The sequence below is a fragment of the Branchiostoma lanceolatum genome, chromosome 10 (assembly GCF_035083965.1).
Source record: "Branchiostoma lanceolatum isolate klBraLanc5 chromosome 10, klBraLanc5.hap2, whole genome shotgun sequence".
In the NCBI taxonomy this organism is placed as follows: domain Eukaryota; kingdom Metazoa; phylum Chordata; class Leptocardii; order Amphioxiformes; family Branchiostomatidae; genus Branchiostoma; species Branchiostoma lanceolatum.
In genome coordinates, this window is record NC_089731.1 from 19,696,577 (window position 1) to 19,716,311 (window position 19,735).

At 39.4% G+C, this 19,735-nt stretch overlaps 1 protein-coding gene across 4 annotated transcripts in view; it reads right to left on the bottom strand.

Moving 5' to 3' along the window:
- Positions 1 to 19,735, bottom strand: part of LOC136443656 (polyamine-transporting ATPase 13A3-like) — a 66,494-nt gene that overhangs the window by 17,303 nt on the left and 29,456 nt on the right. For all 4 annotated transcript variants that reach the window (XM_066440976.1, XM_066440975.1, XM_066440974.1 and 1 more), the window contains 10 exons: positions 18,550 to 18,744; positions 18,308 to 18,412; positions 15,419 to 15,572; positions 15,117 to 15,237; positions 14,780 to 14,904; positions 12,342 to 12,574; positions 11,866 to 11,973; positions 8,146 to 8,225; positions 5,958 to 6,000; positions 506 to 615 (listed from right to left, as the gene is read on the bottom strand). In XM_066440976.1, coding sequence (XP_066297073.1) covers positions 506 to 615; positions 5,958 to 6,000; positions 8,146 to 8,225; positions 11,866 to 11,973; positions 12,342 to 12,574; positions 14,780 to 14,904; positions 15,117 to 15,237; positions 15,419 to 15,572; positions 18,308 to 18,412; positions 18,550 to 18,744 — 1,274 coding nt within the window. The remainder of the gene's footprint in view (positions 1 to 505; positions 616 to 5,957; positions 6,001 to 8,145; positions 8,226 to 11,865; positions 11,974 to 12,341; positions 12,575 to 14,779; positions 14,905 to 15,116; positions 15,238 to 15,418; positions 15,573 to 18,307; positions 18,413 to 18,549; positions 18,745 to 19,735) is intronic.

Consider the following 19,735-nt stretch of genomic DNA (forward strand, 5'->3'; position numbering starts at 1 on the left):
CATTCACACTCCATCCGCATACACAGACACATGCACACACACACATGCACACACACACACACTACAAGCAACACACATACACACTCCATGCACATCCAAACATACAAAGGCAGATGCACACACACACACATGCACACTCACTCACTCACTCACTCACTCACTCACTCACTCACTCACTCACTCACTCACTCACTCACTCACTCACTCACTCACTCTCACTCACTCACTCACTCACTCACTCACTCACTCACTCACTCACTCACTCACACACTCACTCACTCACTCACTCACTCACTCACTCACTCACTCACTCACTCACTCTCACTTACTCACTCACTCTCGGATAATTGCCATTAGAAAGATTTCCAGCAAAGTACAATGTAGTCTGTTGAGTTCTAATATATTGGTCTACTACTACTCTGATCTGTTGTTGCCCATGCACGACAGCAAATTATAATATCTGTCCATGAAATAAGAAATACATGATGTGTAGTTTATAATGTACCTGATGACGGTTGGAACACACTGAATGTTGGGTATTTTGGATGTAAAAGGAGAGGCAACCGAGGCTTCAGCCTCAGACAGTGATATTCCAGCATGAGCTGTCTTCAGTGCCTGTAGGGAGTACACACGGTAAGAACATACTGCATGGAAGTGAGACTGAGACATAAATTGTTGATTCTCGGATTGTTTCAGAAAAAAATTGGAGCGACAGGGCGAAAAAAAAGAGGAAAATAGTGTGGGGTGAAGATAAGGGTTTATATAGGATCTTTAAGGGTTTTTTTAAGAGTCCATTCCAAGTCACCGTAAGAGTTGTTACTGCCATAATTTAGAAATATTTTCAATTTATTGTAATTATTTGTGTAAGAGATTTGATACTTTTGAAATACTTTGAATGTGATTTCAACTTTAGAATTATTTCTAAAGTTTTCTGAAACTTTAGAACTATTCATGATGAAGAATGTGATATTTCCAACAGTTTCTAAATAATGGTAACAGGCTAACGGCATTCTACCATTATTCACCATTTTCTACCATTTCTTACCATCATTTGTAACATCTTTATAAAAAGGTCAGAGGGCTGGGAAGAAAGCAATTCACACATCATTGCGAAGGTATAGGGAAGAATGCTTTCCACAAAGGACCCACAGTGTCCTGCAGTGAAATCTAAAGATGTACAAAAGCCAGGTAGCTCGCTCCAAAAGCAGACAGAAGGGGCCGATTAGCACCTACTTTTATGGGGGCAATCACCATTCTACCATTATTTACCATTTTCTACCATTTTTTGTAAATATTTCTAAAAGTGAAAGAATCACATAGATGTTTAGAAATTATTCTAAGTAATGAGATTTTTGTGCAGTTACTTTCAAAATATTTCTAAACTATCTAAGTGAAACACGCCAGGTGGTCTATGTTCGGAGTCCACACATTCTGAGAATGCCGGCCGACACACCTGCACAACAGGCTTTGGACTTCGCCCTGATAGGATCCAACACATACAGATCCAGAAAAGGAAGACATTGCAAAAACTTACTGAGTTTACTGAGGGCAGACCTGAAAGAAAGAGGACAAGGACCGTTGCGGTCAGAAAGAAACCTACGGGAGCTAAGGAAGCTCGCGACGAACCGGACTAAGTGGAAAAGATTGAAGGAAGACTGATTGCAGCTGCAGGATGTTTCTACTACTGCAGCAGCAGAAAACAGTGGATTACTACTAATTGAATTAAAATAAATTCATATTTCTATATTCAATCTCTTAGAAAAATTTAGCACTATTGTCAGTCAGATATTTTTGATTAGAAATTTTTCAAAATTATTACAAATATTATTATAAAACCCTCTTGGTGACTAGGAATTGACTCTAACATAAAGAATAAAAGAATTATTCAAGTTTCAGCTTTGTATATCTCGTTTTATGAAATGCACCCCTTTCTTTGATCTAGACTAAGTGCTATAATTTCAGTAACAAAATTACCTTTTGCCATGTAATATATGGATTGATGTTGAGAAGTAGTAACTGAAAAAGTATAACTTATGATAAAATGTGACCACAGTTTTTAGGTATGTGCAGGCCTTTAATCTATTTTGGTGGCTATTGAGTTTTACAACTGAACAAATAGTAAAATCGTGAGTAAAAATGTGTGAATGGGAAAAGCGAGCCAATTTTTTTTTTCAAAATGGGAAATACAAGAGAGGCTATTCCGAGAAGCAACAAAACAAGAGCTTTTAAAAAAAGCTGGCGTTTCGGCTACGTTTATAAGTGTGAATTGTCTTTTCCCTTTACTTGAAGTAAAATCTGCCAGAGGAAGTCACTCAAGGGCTGTTCAGTCTATAAGAAAAATTGTCATTTTGGGAAATGAGTACTGTTTTACGGTAATAGAGAAAGGCAGATTGGGGAAAGCAATTTTGAAGTTACGTCACTTAACTTAAGTGCTTTTGAAAAAGCTGGTCTTGGCCTACAACTTGTACTTATTTGTAAAATGTATAATAGGCTCATTATAAAAGCTATCAATGTAATTATGTACATGGTACGCAATAAAACATAAAATTTGAAAAAGCACCATTGAATCATCAGCACTATGGTAATTAAGTGAAATAGAAGTTCATAACAGCTAAGGTTCTATCTAAAATGACTACCAAATGTCAAACAAATCAACAGCTACCTCATCCGTATTATTCTGGTTTCCGCATTTACAACATTTCTTCCTTATTTTCCTGGGTAATTTTGCTAAAATTCATGAAAATTCCCATAGTTTTGTGCCGAGGGGCGCCACTTTCCACGTCCGTGTTGTCTGAATGAAGTCGATACTGAACAATGGAGCATTTGCTACTGTAACAAAGGATCGCTGTTTTGCAAACAACATCAAGAGCCTCTGTTTACATCGGGGATAGAAGTTTAGTGGCGAGTGTTTTGCAAGAATCATCTTACCGCGCATAGGAGCCGCTGCACGGTATTTTCCATTACAATGAACAGAAAAATTCGAATGCCGGGTTTGGAATCTATGAAGTCCTGTTCATAAGACAAAGGCCTTGTATATATTAAATGAATATTTAAAAATAACAAATATAAAATATTTCTTTATTTATTAATGAAAAAATGATATTCATAAATATGATATTGATAGATTAATATAATATCAATATATATTTTTGATATTCAATATCTAAAAAGAAAAAAAAAATCCATGCACGGACACGAACCCGGATCTTCTGGGTCCGAAGTGCTTCGCGTTGCCAGATCGGCCAAGCTGCGGTACGTAACTAGTCACTCTGGACGTAATGCTATAACCTCACTATATGGTATCATTTATGCCGATTTTTGGTCGTTTTCTTGACGAAATCATTTTTTTTCTTCTGCAATCTTGTGGAATAGATGTAATATGGTCATTTTTCAGGATATCAAAGTCCGAAACCACAATGCAATGATATTTCCGAACAGTTGTAGCAGTTACATGCGGTCGCCGTCCTGTGTCACATGCAAATCTAGCCTGCCTGCCTTTTCGTGCTCTCTTGCCATATAAGGCAACGGCTATACAAGGATTTGAGAACGTATTGCCATATAAGGTCTTATTGTGTGCGACACAGTGTTGAACCAAGCTTCCCTGGTTCCTTCCTTGAAGGTAAAAGCCAGGACAATGCGTTCCGGCGCGCATGCGCCGAAACGCAAAAAATTGGGGAGGCGTTAAACTAGCTGTACTTAAAATTTTCTGTCACTATTGAAGCGTGGTAGGGATATGGTACACATGTGTAATGAACAGAATCATTTCTAAGGCCACACTTATCTAAAGATATTAACATTCTGATATAGAACAACCCTGATATCAATTTCACAATCGTGTAATCAGAAGATATCGCCTTCCAGCCATCATAAGACAACTCCAGAGGAGAGTGTTCTGGTTCGACTATTTTTCTGAATCCAAGAACATATTATTAAATTGTATTGGCAACTTGACCTTGAACCTGGACTATGCAGCAGTTGTATTAAACAGCCCCCCCCCTACCATTCAGATGAATTACAGCCAGGTGTAACATGTATCGCTAACAACCATTGGACAAACTTCAACTTGACGGCTCTTTAGAAACCCTAAGTTGAGCTTGAAAATTAGTTTGCAATGTGTTTCTGGATACTTGTTTGTCAACTTATAGCCTTGCATGTAGTAACTGTATTTTCCACTTGCTTTGTGTCAAAAATGGATCTTTGTCAATCACCCCATTGAAACCCATACTTAAGACTTGAAAAAAAGGCCCTCACAATTGGCGGCTCTTAGGAAATCTAAGTCCGATGTTGAAAATAATATCAGCAGCGTTTGTGTGAATAGTTGATCAATTTCCACCCTTAGCAATTAAATTCTTCCATTGCGTTGACCCAAAAATTGACCTGGAACTTCAGCAATTATCCCACATGAACCAATTCACCTTTTTCACACTTCCCAATCTGATGCACTGCCAGGGTGCCCAAAATTGATTTTACGACAATTTGATCAAAAGCGGCTTCTAGCAGTTCATTGAAGTACTGCACCATAGTCTTGGTGTTTGTGTGTGTGTCACTGTGTGTGTGTTTGTGTGTGTGTACAACGGCAGTGATATTTTCTGTGATATTGTATTTATTGATGTATAAAATATATTGAAGTAGATATAACAGGTTATATATCTCATTCCATTACAATCAAAATTCTTCACTCAAGCAGTAAAGGTTATATTTTAGAAAACATATAACCAATGCGTTTCCTGTTTACTTGAAAAAACAACAACATCCATTTATTTCACACTTTTTCGCTAATTGTTATCTTTGAGCAAGTCATATTTGTTAACCGGAAAATTCTTACTGTCACCAACTACATTGTATATCTACTGTTATATACTTAATCTTTTGGACAATGCAGTTATGGCTATGTCGGCGAAAAAGTAGTTTCTTGATCCATTTCAGTGTGATCGAAAAAAAACCATAAGCAAGTACGGTAATTAGCAACTCCAATCAGATGTCAAGCTCATGGAGCAGGAAAAAGGCAGAAAAACAAAGTAACCCTATGTCAACTGATTCAACTGTTTAGTCTAAATCCGGTACCTTTTTCCTTTCATAGACTTTAATAATGAGCGTTGCAGTGTTTTCTGGGCAATTAGAGGTCATTGATAAACAGCACGTACTGATTTAAAGTGTGCAGAGTCCATCATGTTCTTACTTTCGCGCGCTAAGAAGAATTGTCATAAAAATCGATTTTGCGACACCCTGGCGGTGCATCTTGGGAAGTGGGAAAAAGGTGAATAGTTAAGGGACGATTCCCATCATGCATCACACCCCATCGGTATGCATGAAGGTGCAATACTCAATTCCTGGATTATAAATGGTTCATTTATTTGTTCATCTGTTCAATATTTTTTAAACAAATCTGGTTGAATTTGTATTCATAAAGATGACTTTTAGAAATAAAACCTGCTTCTGGGGTTGTCTATGCCTTTCAGTAGGTTCACTTAACTTTCTTTCTGAGTATGGACCATTTAATGATAAACATAAGAATTATACATCTGGCTACATAATATTACGCGACTATATATTTAGTCTGTCTTGGACGAGGAGGCATACAAAATCAAGTCTTTAACATTTAACTGGCTTCAGAAAAAAATCTACAAAACTATATAATTAAAGAAAATTCATAAAATTGTATTGAAAACCAATTTGCTGGCTTTTTTTATAATGGGGCAGTAAATTTAAGATGTACACAGTACTACACACTGTATAGCATAGCCTGGACTAACTTGCGTTAGAATGTTTTGACATCAATTAACCGTTTATATATACTCCATCAAGCTTGCTCGGAACAACTACAGTTCAACTGTCCGAGTTGAAGCTTCTGTTGGCTTGTCTATACAACATTCTTTTGTTTACAGCATGATTAGGCAATGGACACAGATTTCAAATATCAATGAACAACAGACAAATAAACAACATTGTGTACTCACCCCACAATCATTGGCACCATCCCCACACATGGCAACACAATACCTGGGAAAAACACACTCTGACTATAAATCAACAAGTTCACTCCAAAACCATCCATTATTTAGAACATTTAATAAAGCTGCTAGTATCTGTCTGATAATTAATAGCGTCCTGCCCTCAGTCTGGATTTTCTGTGAAAGCCAAGTCTTTTTTCCTTGTTCCTATAATGCCTGACAGCCTGAAAGTGCCCTGTTGTATCATGTAATGTTGCAGTAATTACATTGTATAAATCTGTGAGGTGTGCAGGAAGTGAAACTGGGGCGAAAACTTCAAACAGCAAACAGTAATTCCTGACAGTCCTGTGCGTTCAGCTAATTGATTTGGTGACTTGACTACCGTAATCTGTAATTAAAAGTAAAAGTAGCCTGGAATCCAAACCTATTATAGCTCCCGAGTCTCTGTCCGCAAATTGCAGAGAGAGACTCGGGAGCTATAATAGGTTTGGATTCCAGGCTTAAGTAAAAGGTCTACTTCAAACATCACTTATTACTAGACTAAGTACATGTAACATATACAGTAGAAGCCACTTAATTGCACATCGGATAAACGCACCTTCCGTTTAATTGCACCTAATCCCAAAATCCCAAACCGGTTCCCATTCACTGCATTGTTAGTGACTCCGCATAACCGCACCGCGCATTGTCACCAATTTCGGATAACTGCACCAATTTTTTTCCAAAATCCTCGACAAGTTAACTAAAAAGTTGCGCTAAAAATCGGCAAACGCGGTACAAATGAGCCGATACCTGCCGGTGTAAAGGCGCAATACCGCCAATATGTTTAAAACTATTTTTGAGTTACAAAAGAAGGCGGTCTCCATTGACAGTCACGTTGATTGGAATCGTATGGGAGGTCCCGGGCGGGTCCAGGGCGTGTCGGCACCATCAAGAGACGCACGCCTACCAAAGGCGGCATTGCACTTTGGCAGACAGCATGCTGTACTCAATAAAGATTGGTCTCTACCTGTACTACTAGTACTGTCTTATTACTGTGAATGCATTCAAGTTCGCGTGGATTTGATTTCGAGTTAAGGATGGCATGGGGTGTTGTCGGTGGTTTGAGGTTTGCGGCAGCGCTACATACTGCTGCCGATAATAAAAGAACGGCGTCTTTATGTAACGTTACATCTAGTCGGAAACAATAGAGGCTCGGCAAGGGCTACAGACGTGTAGGCGGACATAACAGTCACTTTAGGCGGTGCGGTGCTAACGTGATCATCTGGCTGAATCCGCGTCCTAGAAACTTCCTGCATTCACCGGAACGAGGTATACGCGGGTTAGGCTCTGCTACTGTATAAGGAGAATGATCTGTCCTTGATCTAACTCATCTAACCATATCTGCCCACTAGATACACTGTACAATTCACTACAATGGTGCCGACAGTCAAATCTGTCCAGACATGAGACGGGGGAACTACACTGGGCTGAACCGTAATCAGTAACCAAGTTTTAGTTTGAATTGCTAGTTTCATTGCGGTACATGATGTACGTAAATCGACAACTGTACTCTACGTAATGTAACACAGAAACTGTTATCCCATGACGATGTTTCAGAATGCCTCCCATGTAACGTTACGTGTAGCTACTGATTCAAACATCTGTGAGGAAGCAAAAAAAATGTTAAGTTTAATCTGTACAGTATCATGGTAAACTTTACAAGATTTTTGTACAGTACTTGTCCTTGAATACGTAAATAAAGTTAATAACTGCATAATTTCGTCTATTTTCATTGTGCTAGTGTTTCTGACTAACAATACACCCCCCCGCCCATGGTGGTACGGTCCAGCTGGGCATTTCGCATAATTGCACCAGCCGGATAATTGCACCAAAACCGCTGACAAATGCGTGGTGCAGTTAAGCGGATTCTACTGTACATGTAATAGCATTTTCTCTTAGGACTAATATACATACACATGTAGATGTTAATGAGACTATTTTCATTAATATTTATCTCCACCTACATGCCAAATATTGCTGTTTGCTGTTATTTGCATAATGCAATTATATCTCTAATTAGTGTAATGAATTTCCATTGGCCTGCAGCACAGTAAAGCATGGACCAAAACTTAATAAAGTAAATTCAATTAAAAAACTCAGAGATCTTTCAGCTTAAACTGCTACATTGTACTTCACCGTAGTTTTCCCTTACCCCAAATCCTGTAGACTCTCTACCAGCTGTGCCTTCTGGTTAGGAGACATCCTGGCAAACACTGTTCCTCTCACACATATCTGAGCACAATAAAAACCTCCGGTTTAGTACATGAAGACATAAAGACTCCACCTGACTTCTGCTTACTGTAGGCAGCTTGAATTGCACTGACTTGTATAACTATAGTAATGATACACATCTTTCTATACTTAGTGTCTAGTACTTCATAATGGTTGCTTTTATCTCTGAACGTTAAGGCCACACCAATTTAATTTCTTGGTTGGCCCAGCCTTCTGTTTTCATGATTTTTTCTTTCTAAAAATTTTTTTGTTTGAAAATAAAAATCCGTTAACCAAGAAATTAAATTGGTGCGGGCTATAACAGTTTAAAGAAATGAATGCAAACTTAAAGGTACAGTTCTGTACTAGAAAGGCAGTCATTTGCTCCTGAGCAAAAGCAATAATGGACCTTTTGTAATGATCTAAGCTACATTTATTTGAATGTGTCGTTCATTGCACACAGTCATGTTCCTGCAACATGACCTCAGGTAACCCAAATGAAGTTATGTGCAATTGAGAAGGTTCAAAATCTATGCCTTCATTATATTTGATGTGCAGTATTACAGTTTCTAAAGTGTAAATTGGGCCTTCGATTATTGCGTGATCTATAATCAAGATGATGGAGCCTGCCGACCTCTTGGAAAAAGAGGCATTAGTACTTCAGGGTTATTACATGTAGCTAAGCGTAACCGCAATGTTGGATCGCTGCATTTTGTCAACACGCAAAATTAGGATTGTTACGCTAGAAACCAATACATCGTTGTGCCAATTTTGATTGTTTACCTGGACAATACAGAGATATCTGAAAGTCGTGGTATTTCTTCCAATAGTTTTGCTCAGAACTTCCAACTTTTTGTGGAGCGGCCAAGCCAGGCTTCAAGCTACTGCCCATGTGCCCACAGGACTTCAATCCAATCACTGTGAGCTTTGGTATACGCCACTTCAAAATGTCTCATTTTGAGGACTTTTGGGCCTATTTTCAGACCAAATACGGACCCAAATTCCTATCTCCGTTCCATGTTCTATCTAAGGTTCGGCGCGTTCCATTTGCCATTGGCCAAGGAATACGTGTTCCATTAGGGTTACATGTTGCAGGAACACGCGCGCAATGAACGACACATTCAAATAAATGTAGCTTACTCATAGATAATTACAAAACGTCCATTATTGCATTGGGAGGGAGTGACATATGCTGTATTTGCTTAGGAGCAAATGACGGCCTTTGGTCATCTTTCTTTCTCCTCCTCCTCCTGTCAAATCTTCAAATCGATTCATCTCGGTCGTTCCTCGGCCAAATGAGCTGAAATTTGGTACACAGGAGGAGTGAGTGCATACCCCCAGATGTTTTTTAAATTTTTTTTCTATAAATGCCTTTAAATTGCCTTTTTTAAAGTTTTTTTGGTCATTTTCAGACCAAAAACGTACATTTGGGCCTCCAGTGCCGTAACATTTAAACCAAAGGACCTGAAATTTGTTGAAGTTGTGCATTGGCTATTTGACCACATTATCATTTTTTGCAATACACTACAGTAACTTCAAAATTATTTATGTTGCGATTTTCTAATGAAATTTTTGGTTGTTTTCTGTGTCTCATGCATGCTGCGGTGTTTGAAAGCGGCTACCAATAGGTGCGCGACATGTAGTATAAGCGAGGCCTGATTGGTCAACTTGGGAGCAGCCAATGAGGAAGTGCCTTTCAAATACCCCTTGGATCTGCAAACTCCAGCGTACCAATGCATGACAAGGAACCGGAGGTTAAGCTTCTGAATCAGTGGTAAGTTTTGCTTCTCCTTGGTGAAATACAGCAATGCAAATTCTTGCATCGAGTAGGGAATATTGCCGTGATGTTTTGGGTTCAATATTTGTCAGTTAGATTACACAGTTTCAAACAAAATTTGTTTGTGTTACAGTTTTGAGGTGGATTGGGTTACGCTTTTACTGAATGTGAAGTTTCATTATCTGAATAAAAAGTACGCCCCAAAATACTAACTCCTGGCAGATGGAATTTGGGTGCACACAAGTGCACATGCACCCAGTATTTCGAGCCCTGGGCAGAATTTTTTGGACAGGGATGATTTTGGAAGTTAACTTTTGCATTGGGAGGGAGATGGGCAAAATATGCTGTATTTGCTCTTGTAAATGTTGCCTTTCTAGTTAAGGTTATCTTTTCTTATGATGTACTTGTCCTTGTCAGTGGGGCTTCCCTGGTCGTGCATCCTAACAGCTAAACCAACAGAGAACTAGAAGGCAACATTTGCGAGCAAATAAAGCATTTTTAACCATACTCCTCGCTATGCAAAAAATGGACTGTCCCAAAATAACAATGGACCATTCTAAAATACTTCCACTAAAAAAATGGATCACCCCAGTCCAAAATTGAGTTTAAAAACAATTAGTCTCTCCATACAGGAATGGAGTCTTCCAGTAGCACCTCAACACAATATGGACCAGTCCAAAACCATATCCACTTAAACAAATACATTTCTGCTAACAAATGGACTTTTTCATAATCACTCCAGCTCAATATTGAAATAAACTGAATTAAAGAATCCTCCCCTTGCAAGAATGGTATATTCCGTGCCATCTCCATGTAAACTAGACCAGTCGAAAAATATCCGCTCAAAATTACACTCTTGCGCATAATCAACCCAGTTCAAAATTGAATAAAAAAAGTTTAACCCAGGGAACAATGAAGTTATCTATAGTATACATATTGATATATATGAAGATTTGACACTGGAGAAGAAGGAAATGACCAAAAACAACATATTTCAGCGATAGTATGGGTGAAATATAAAAATGTGACACCCCTATGTTTGAATGCATGATTCAATAGTATACATTTTGGGTTGAAAATAACGAAACGAAAAAATTGTTAATTTCAAAAATCGTTTTGAAAGGCTGGATGCCAAACATTTGAATGAGGGCCTGTGTACATGACCAAGGCAGGCACATGCCAAATTTTGCATCATTTTGGTTTAATACATAGGAACTGGAGATGTGTATCTTTGTTAAAAAAAGAGTGAACAAAGCCATGTAAGCACATGTCCTACGCATTCCTGTACCACATTTGGTATGAATACTAGCACACCTGCGCCAGAAATGCAAGATAAATAGATTAACTCAATTGGCCAATCAGGTGGTCGCATTTTTGAATGCAGTGCTCCCATTGGCTGTAACTTCCAACACTGTATATGTAGTACTGAAAGTGACAGAAGTGGCAAATATTGTCAAGAAAGCCCAAAATAAATCGTGTTGGAGAGATGTATGCCAAAAATGGGAATGAAGTCCTTTAAATATTTGTTCAAGGCACATCTACAGCAAATTTCAGGTCATTCGGTTGAAATACCACGGCGCAGGAGGCCAAGATATGCATCATTGGCCATAAAAACCTCAATAAAATCACTTTCAAGGTCAAAACAAAAAAAATGAGAAAAAAATGCCCGGGGGTATTTGCCTACACTACCTTTGTACCAAATTTCAGGCCATTTGGTAAAAAAAAATGACAGAGATGAATTGATTTGAAGATTTGACAGAAGGAGAAGAAACCTGAGTAAAAACAACATGTTGAGCCATACTATATAGGTATGGCTAAACATAAATACTGGGTCCTACATGACATTGTGTGCTGATTACTCACATACCCACAACAGACATGTACCTTTGGAATGAGGTCTGAAAAGTGACTTCTGATGACAGCAAAGGACTTCCCACTGACTGCAAAGTGATATCTTCCCTCAGGTTCCTTTATTGGTATGACCTGGTAGCTCTAGATGTTTGGGAGGGAAAACATATTAGGCATTATACACATTTGGGTCTTTATATCATACATGTAGTTACAACGTAAATGATACCACTGAAGTATTCACAAATTGTCAATATTGTCCCTTTTTTCAAGGCTGATTTGGCCTTCATGTAACAAGCCACCAGGGGACCCAAAATCTAATAATTTCCAGGTCTCATCAACACCTACCCACATACCAAATATGAAGACAATCCATCCAGGCCTTCTTCAGTTATGCTGGTCATACACACATACAACACTACCCAACATATACATGTAACCTTCTCAGTGAAGGAATACCAGTTGAAAAACAATGTTATCAACTCTTTCAGCAATGTACAAGTAGAACTTACCATGTCATACTCCACCAAAGGCTCACTCATATCTGCACCACTGTCCCAATTGCCTGGCTGCCGAGCCTCTCCCTGCACCAGACTCTGTTCTGTGGGGTGTTCCGAGTACGTCCACGTCACGTGTGCAGGCTGACCGTCCTCTGGAGGGCTGGCGTTCACTAAGATTACTGTGTCCTTGGACAGCACCATCCCACAGTTCCTGGCAACACTGACGGCAGTCAGCATGTTGTCACCTGGTCAGGACAATCAGCAGCAGGTTACACAGAAGTCAGGCAGCAACTTTCATGTCTCATCTTACTGTATGGTCTGGTGGGACATCATGCCGTTGTGTCTACTCCATTAATGTTATAGATACCATAGTCAGACAGTAGGGTGGTAGGGCAGGGAACAGTATAAACTAGATGTTTCTTAAACGATGATGGTGCCTTAAATGTACTTTGAACTCTTGTTCCACACAGTTCCTATACCTCTGAGCCAATTGATATTTCCTATAATGTGCAGACCTGAGTCCCCAGCTTACATGTATAAATTAGTCCTCAGTTTTGAGTCTGCTCTACCAGGGGGCATTTTTCCCTTTTGGGGCATCTGGGTTATGAATATTAATAAGCTTGCCTCATTTTGCACAAGCCAATTAGCTTTACCTAAAGAAAACATTTGTTAAGCAATTCTCTAAAAGTCTGATTGGCTGACAGGTAGTTTTTGGCCACAACACCAAAATGAAAAACCCCTCCTGATAGCAGTCAATACAGTACACTAAACAGGAGGACTTAATATTGGTAGTTACGTGCGTTAAAGGCCACAACACAAACAACACACGTATCACAATGTTACCATGGCTGTCCTGATGTTGTAAATGATGGGCGTGGTTACCTTATCTGTTACCTGACTGTCCTGATGTTGTAAATGATGGGCGTGGTTACCTTATCTGTTACCTGACTGTCCTGATGTTGTAAATGATGGGCGTGGTTACTTTACCTGTTACCATGGCTGTCCTGATGTTGTAAATGATGGGCGTGGTTACCTTATCTGTTACCATGACTGTCCTGATGTTGTAAATGATGGGCGTGGTTACTTTACCTGTTACCATGACTGTCCTGATGTTGTAAATGATGGGCGTGGTTACCTTATCTGTTACCTGACTGTCCTGATGTTGTAAATGATGGGCGTGGTTACCTTATCTGTCACCTGACTGTCCTGATGTTGTAAATGATGGGCGTGGTTACTTAACCTGTTACCATGACTGTTCTGATGTTGTAAATGATGGGCGTGGTTACCTTATCTGTTACCTGACTGTCCTGATGTTGTAAATGATGGGCGTGGTTACTTTACCTGTTACCATGGCTGTCCTGATGTTGTAAATGATGGGCGTGGTTACCTTATCTGTTACCTGACTGTCCTGATGTTGTAAATGATGGGCGTGGTTACTTTACCTGTTACCATGACTGTCCTGATGTTGTAAATGATGGGCGTGGTTACCTTATCTGTTACCTGACTGTCCTGATGTTGTAAATGATGGGCGTGGTTACCTTACCTGTTACCATGACTGTCCTGATGTTTTAAATGATGGGCGTGGTTACCTTATCTGTTACCATGACTGTCCTGATGTTGTAAATGATGGGCGTGGTTACCTTACCTGTTACCATGACTGTCCTGATGTTGTAAATGATGGGCGTGGTTACCTTATCTGTTACCTGACTGTCCTGATGTTGTAAATGATGGGCGTGGTTACCTTATTTGTTACCTGACTGTCCTGATGTTGTAAATGATGGGCGTGGTTACCTTACCTGTTACCATGACTGTCCTGATGTTGTAAATGATGGGCGTGGTTACCTTACCTGTTACCTGACTGTCCTGATGTTGTAAATGATGGGCGTGGTTACCTTACCTGTTACCATGACTGTCCTGATGTTGTAAATGATGGGCGTGGTTACCTTATCTGTTACCATGGCTGTCCTGATGTTGTAAATGATGGGCGTGGTTACCTTATTTGTTACCTGACTGTCCTGATGTTGTAAATGATGGGCGTGGTTACTTTACCTGTTACCTGACTGTCCTGATGTTGTAAATGATGGGCGTGGTTACCTTACCTGTTACCTGACTGTCCTGATGTTGTAAATGATGGGCGTGGTTACCTTACCTGTTACCATGACTGTCCTGATGTTGTAAATGATGGGCGTGGTTACCTTATCTGTTACCTGACTGTCCTGATGTTGTAAATGATGGGCGTGGTTACCTTATTTGTTACCTGACTGTCCTGATGTTGTAAATGATGGGCGTGGTTACTTTACCTGTTACCTGACTGTCCTGATGTTGTAAATGATGGGCGTGGTTACCTTACCTGTTACCTGACTGTCCTGATGTTGTAAATGATGGGCGTGGTTACCTTATCTGTTACCTGACTGTCCTGATGTTGTAAATGATGGGCGTGGTTACCTTACCTGTTACCATGACTGTCCTGATGTTGGCGTCCTTGAGTTGGTGGATGGTGGGCGTGGTTTCAGGTTTGAGAGCATTTTGCATAACCATCAGGCCTAGAAATGTTAGGTCAGTCTCAACTTGGTCCCTGTAAGTGTAACAGAACCAACAATACACTGAGCATTCATTGTTTTTCTATTGGATGGGTAAAAAGGCTGCATGTTGACGAGTCTGTTGGATTAGTTTGGCGTAACCTGTAAACTCTATTAGCATGTCATGTAAACTATGCAGTTGTTATGGAATGTTAACACTTTGTCATTTAACTCTAAACCGTTTCTAAAGGACCAAGGCCAGTCCTACCTTTGAATTCTCTGTAAATGATGAAACTTGATGCTTGTGTCAAGTACTTTCCAGGCAAAGGCAATGACTCGATAGCCTTGGAGAGTGTACCTCATAAGAGTGTTGTGGAATTCTGAAGGCACTAAGGCAAAAAGTGAAGGTGGTTACACAAAGCAGCATTATCAAATGTCCTCAAGATTTATGAAACGTCATCAACTTATCAAAAGTGCTTCATTTTGCACTGAAGTTCTTAATGATGTGTTGGACATACTAGCATAAAATTTGTTAGATTACGTCTAAGTTAAAAAGAAAAAAAAACTCACCAGTCTCTTTGATACAAAGAGAAGCCACCATTTCTGGTGCACCCTTCAAGTAAACATCCATGTGTCGATTCCCCAGTGTCCGGGTGATGACGCTCATGCGCTGCAGACTGGACGAGAAAGGGAATTGGCGGAGAATTCCAATCTCGTACGGCGTCTGTGAGCAGTAGAATAGCATTAGTGTAAGATGGAAGCACTGCCATAGCCTTAAACATTACATTTTACTGTATCATAAAATAAAGGCTTCCACTTGAATACGTTCTGAATCATACGTTCTGAAAAGAATTGGGACCACCTGAATTGGGACCACACAGGGCCCATGACGACCGCATCATTTTCAAGCGTGTGGTGACATCGGACTTTGCTGTCTACGACGGAAATGTTTTTAAGACCTTGACAGACAATATCTATGGAATAGCACACATAGACAGCAAAATCCGATGTCACCACACGCTTGAAAATGAGGTGGCCGTTATGGGCAGGGATTGTGCTCTGCGGTCCCAATTTGTGCCTGTCGCGGTCGCGTTGGACAGGTGGTCGCCTTGGACAGGCCGCTTAATGCTTAATTTTCGGGACCGAGAAAAAGCGGTCGCCATGGCCAGGTGGTGGCGTTGAAGAGGTGGTCGCCTAGGCAGGTTTGACTGTAATCAAATTATTTCATTTATTCTTTAAAAAAAATACTGCAACAGATTTAAGGGTTTGTGTTCCTGTTTGTACAAACATAACCTGGCTTCAACATATTAAACATCAAAAAACACATCAGAATCTATTCTTTTTTCATGTTGAGGCCAGATTATGGGAATCGTCGATCAAATTACAATATTCGTGAGAGGATTACTTAATACACACATTGCATGAAAAAAGTGTACAGTTTACCATAATTCTATGATATAGAATCTCTATTGACTCCCATCTGCTTTCAATATAAACTGTGTAACTGTAAATGCAAAAATGTTCACGGGGATTTAATTTCGCAGTAGGGGAAAAATGGAGTGTTCGCAGTGGTTTTAAGTTCGCGTTTGGAGCAATAGTAGTGCACAGTCATTGGTGGGCAAAAAGTTTTGCGGTGGTTTTAAGTTCGCGCTGAAGAGTTCACCGCGAAAACCACGAACATAAAACCACCGCGAACATTTCTGCATTTACAGTATTTAAATTTCTAACTACCAGTAGAATACTGCACAGGTGGGGGTTGATAGACTCATTGTTATTTAGTTATGTATACTATATAAGAATATGTATAGTCTCCATCATTTACCACTATGCAATTTAATCATTTTTTATTGATTATGCAAATTAGGTATTCATTTGCATAACTGATATCTATTGAAACGGATATTCCTATCTTTCTCAGTGTTACACATGTCACGTGTTTGAGAGTCCTAATGGAATGCAGCGGATTCATACACTTTCCTCATTAATTATGCAAATTAGATCATGGTTTGCATAATAAGCATATCATTTTGTCAATCATTACTTAAGCTATCTACATACTAAATGTCATGACAATCCGTCAACCACTTCTTGAGTAATTCTCTTTCAAAGTTTGAAAGTGGGCCCAAACCTACATGACTTATTATACCTCCCAAGAGCTAGCTACCATTAAAAAAATCATGACCATAGTATGTTCACATCAAGAGATATCAAAGTTCAGCTGCAGTACCATAGAAAGCTGCTACCTGTGCAAAACATATAATAACCTTCTCACGGAGGTAATAATATCAGATATAAATATGAAATTAGTAATTGAGGTCCGACGTCCAACGTTCACTCTTACTGTCAGTTGGTTTTATCTATCGGTTTTGTAGTTATTAATGTGTGTTAACTAGGAGGGGATGTCAGTATAAAACGCCTTTTGTACCATAGCAGGTTCATTTTTGTATGAAAAAAGTTGAAATTTGGCACAAATGTAAAGGAACATCTCTTCTTGAGACTGAAGAATCTCGATGTGTTTTTTACATTTCTACCAGCGACTGATTTGACTTCAAGTTGACCACACCCTTGGAAGCTTGTCGGAGGCAAAGATAGTCAGACACGACCCGTCTACAATCATTGAAGAAGCTTAAATTACACCTGTATAATGATACATGTCTCTACAACTTACATGGCAAATTTGATTTCCGAACTTCTTACCATTCGTCTTTTACAGCTGCTAGGATAGAGTGAGGTGTGATATCAGAGCCAGTTGAATTCATAGCAGAATACGTGATGTGTTGATTAAAGACTTTTGTAGACTACTTTTCCATTAATTAAGAGAAATGAAACTTGACACAGATGTTATATTATGTGTTTAACGATTGAGAAGTGCACTTAGTTTCATTTCTCTGACTATATGGGAAAGTAGTCTACAAAAACAAATTATCAACATACCGCATATTCAGGACCCAGATGGCTACTTTGAATTCAACTCACACCCAAGGAAACCAAGAAAAAATAAAAACTGATTGAAAATAAGCATGTGGCTTGCAGAGATTTGCATTTTAATATATGTGCAGTTTCAGTCTCCTACAATGCTTGTAAGGAGGTCATACTTTACTTCTAAATTGAACTTCCCTTTTACTAGTGTTTGCCTCCGACAAGCTTCCAAGGGTGTGGTCATTTTGAAATCAACTCAGTCACTGGTGAAAATCTTCACAACACATTGAGATACTTCTGTCTCGAGAAATGATGTCCCTTTACATTTGTGCCAAATTTCAACTCAGTTCATTTTCATCTCATTTCACCTACTATGGTACAAAAGGCGTTTTATTCTGACGTCCCGTCGCACTTTGTTTTTTGTGCCATGCATGTCCATTGTATTTTTTTTTCTATATGATATGTAAAAAAACAATAAAGAATGATTTTGAAAAAAAAAATACTACCTAGAGATTTCTGCAGCATGTTAAACTCACTAACCTGACTGTTGGCTCCCATGATAAAGGTGTCAGCTGTAACTGGCTTTACAACAGTCGGTGCCAAGATATCAAACCTGGTGTTGTCTGGGCCAGGCTCCTCCAGAAGCTAGCAAATGAACAACAACTTCATTCAAACTTCTAATATGACACAGGTATGGTTGGAGCAAAATACAATTATTATCATGATTACAATACTTCTAACTTTACAGTGTGAGAGTGTAGCACTCAAGTGCATGTACTCACCCAGTCAGTTGCTTCAAACATTTTCAGGTCGAGCGGGTCTCCTGTCATCTCCCCTTCTATCAGTGTGAGGGAGTGGCAGGACGCCATGGCGGCCAGCAGCGGGCCGCGGGGAAGGTCCGCAGCATTCCTCACCACAGACATGTCCGCTGGCACCACACCCCACAAGTCCAGCCCATCTTCTGTCAGCGTTCCTGTCTTCAATATACATACGCAATAGAAATGACTTTGAGAGAAGCCAAGATGACATTACCACATGTAAGGTAATGCTAATGAAACGTTACCAATTATCGTCCAATTTATTGAAAACGTCATTTATCTCAAAACTGCGCAGACAAAACCAAATGTTTAACCCATGGGAAGAAATATCAGCTCTTCTAAAAAGAAAAATGCATGGTATGTAAGTTTTTCTCCCCCTGTTTAACGTTGTGTGAGCATGTATTTATACTGAGGTATATGATGAAGAATTGTGCTAGGGTCCACTTCAGTCTTTCTCATTCTAACGCTACACTGTCTTGAAGAACCTAGACCAGACAAAAATGCACATTAACTGTCCAAAGTAGTCTACAGACAAATGATAGTAAAGTCACTATAGATGTTTGTCCCGCCGCTTGCTTGACGCGACAGAAGAAAATAATGTTGTGCAGTGAATTTCAGAAAAATAGTTTTTCCCCCTAACATTTCCTAAATTTAGAGGGATATCCTTCATTCCCATACACAGTTGTTTTGGCTCAAAAGAATTTCCTGGAAGAGAGTCAGACGGTCGCTAGACTTGAGGGTGTGCAACCTCAAATTGAGACCCAAAATAAACAGGGGTGTGCCCCAATAAAGGTCTTCATTGCGGTAAATTGTATATGTCCAAGAGAAACTACCTCCCATCTTCTTCTTTGACTTTGGAATTGACTTTGGCATTGTACGACATATAGTATCCATTTTATGAAACATTTTTTTTGCAATTTAAAGCATATATTTTCTTATTTGCAGCTACTTTGTACGATTTACAGCATGGCTGAAACTTTTTGTTTTTGTTTTGAAAAGGACAAAAATTGATGTGCACGCAGATGTCATCCATATATAATCAAATCGACATGGCCTTATGATTAAAAAAAAAATTATGGCTCTTGGTGTTTTTCGCACACTTTTGACTGTTTAGCCAAAGTGGTTCGGTGGGCGTCACTCCACTGTCATG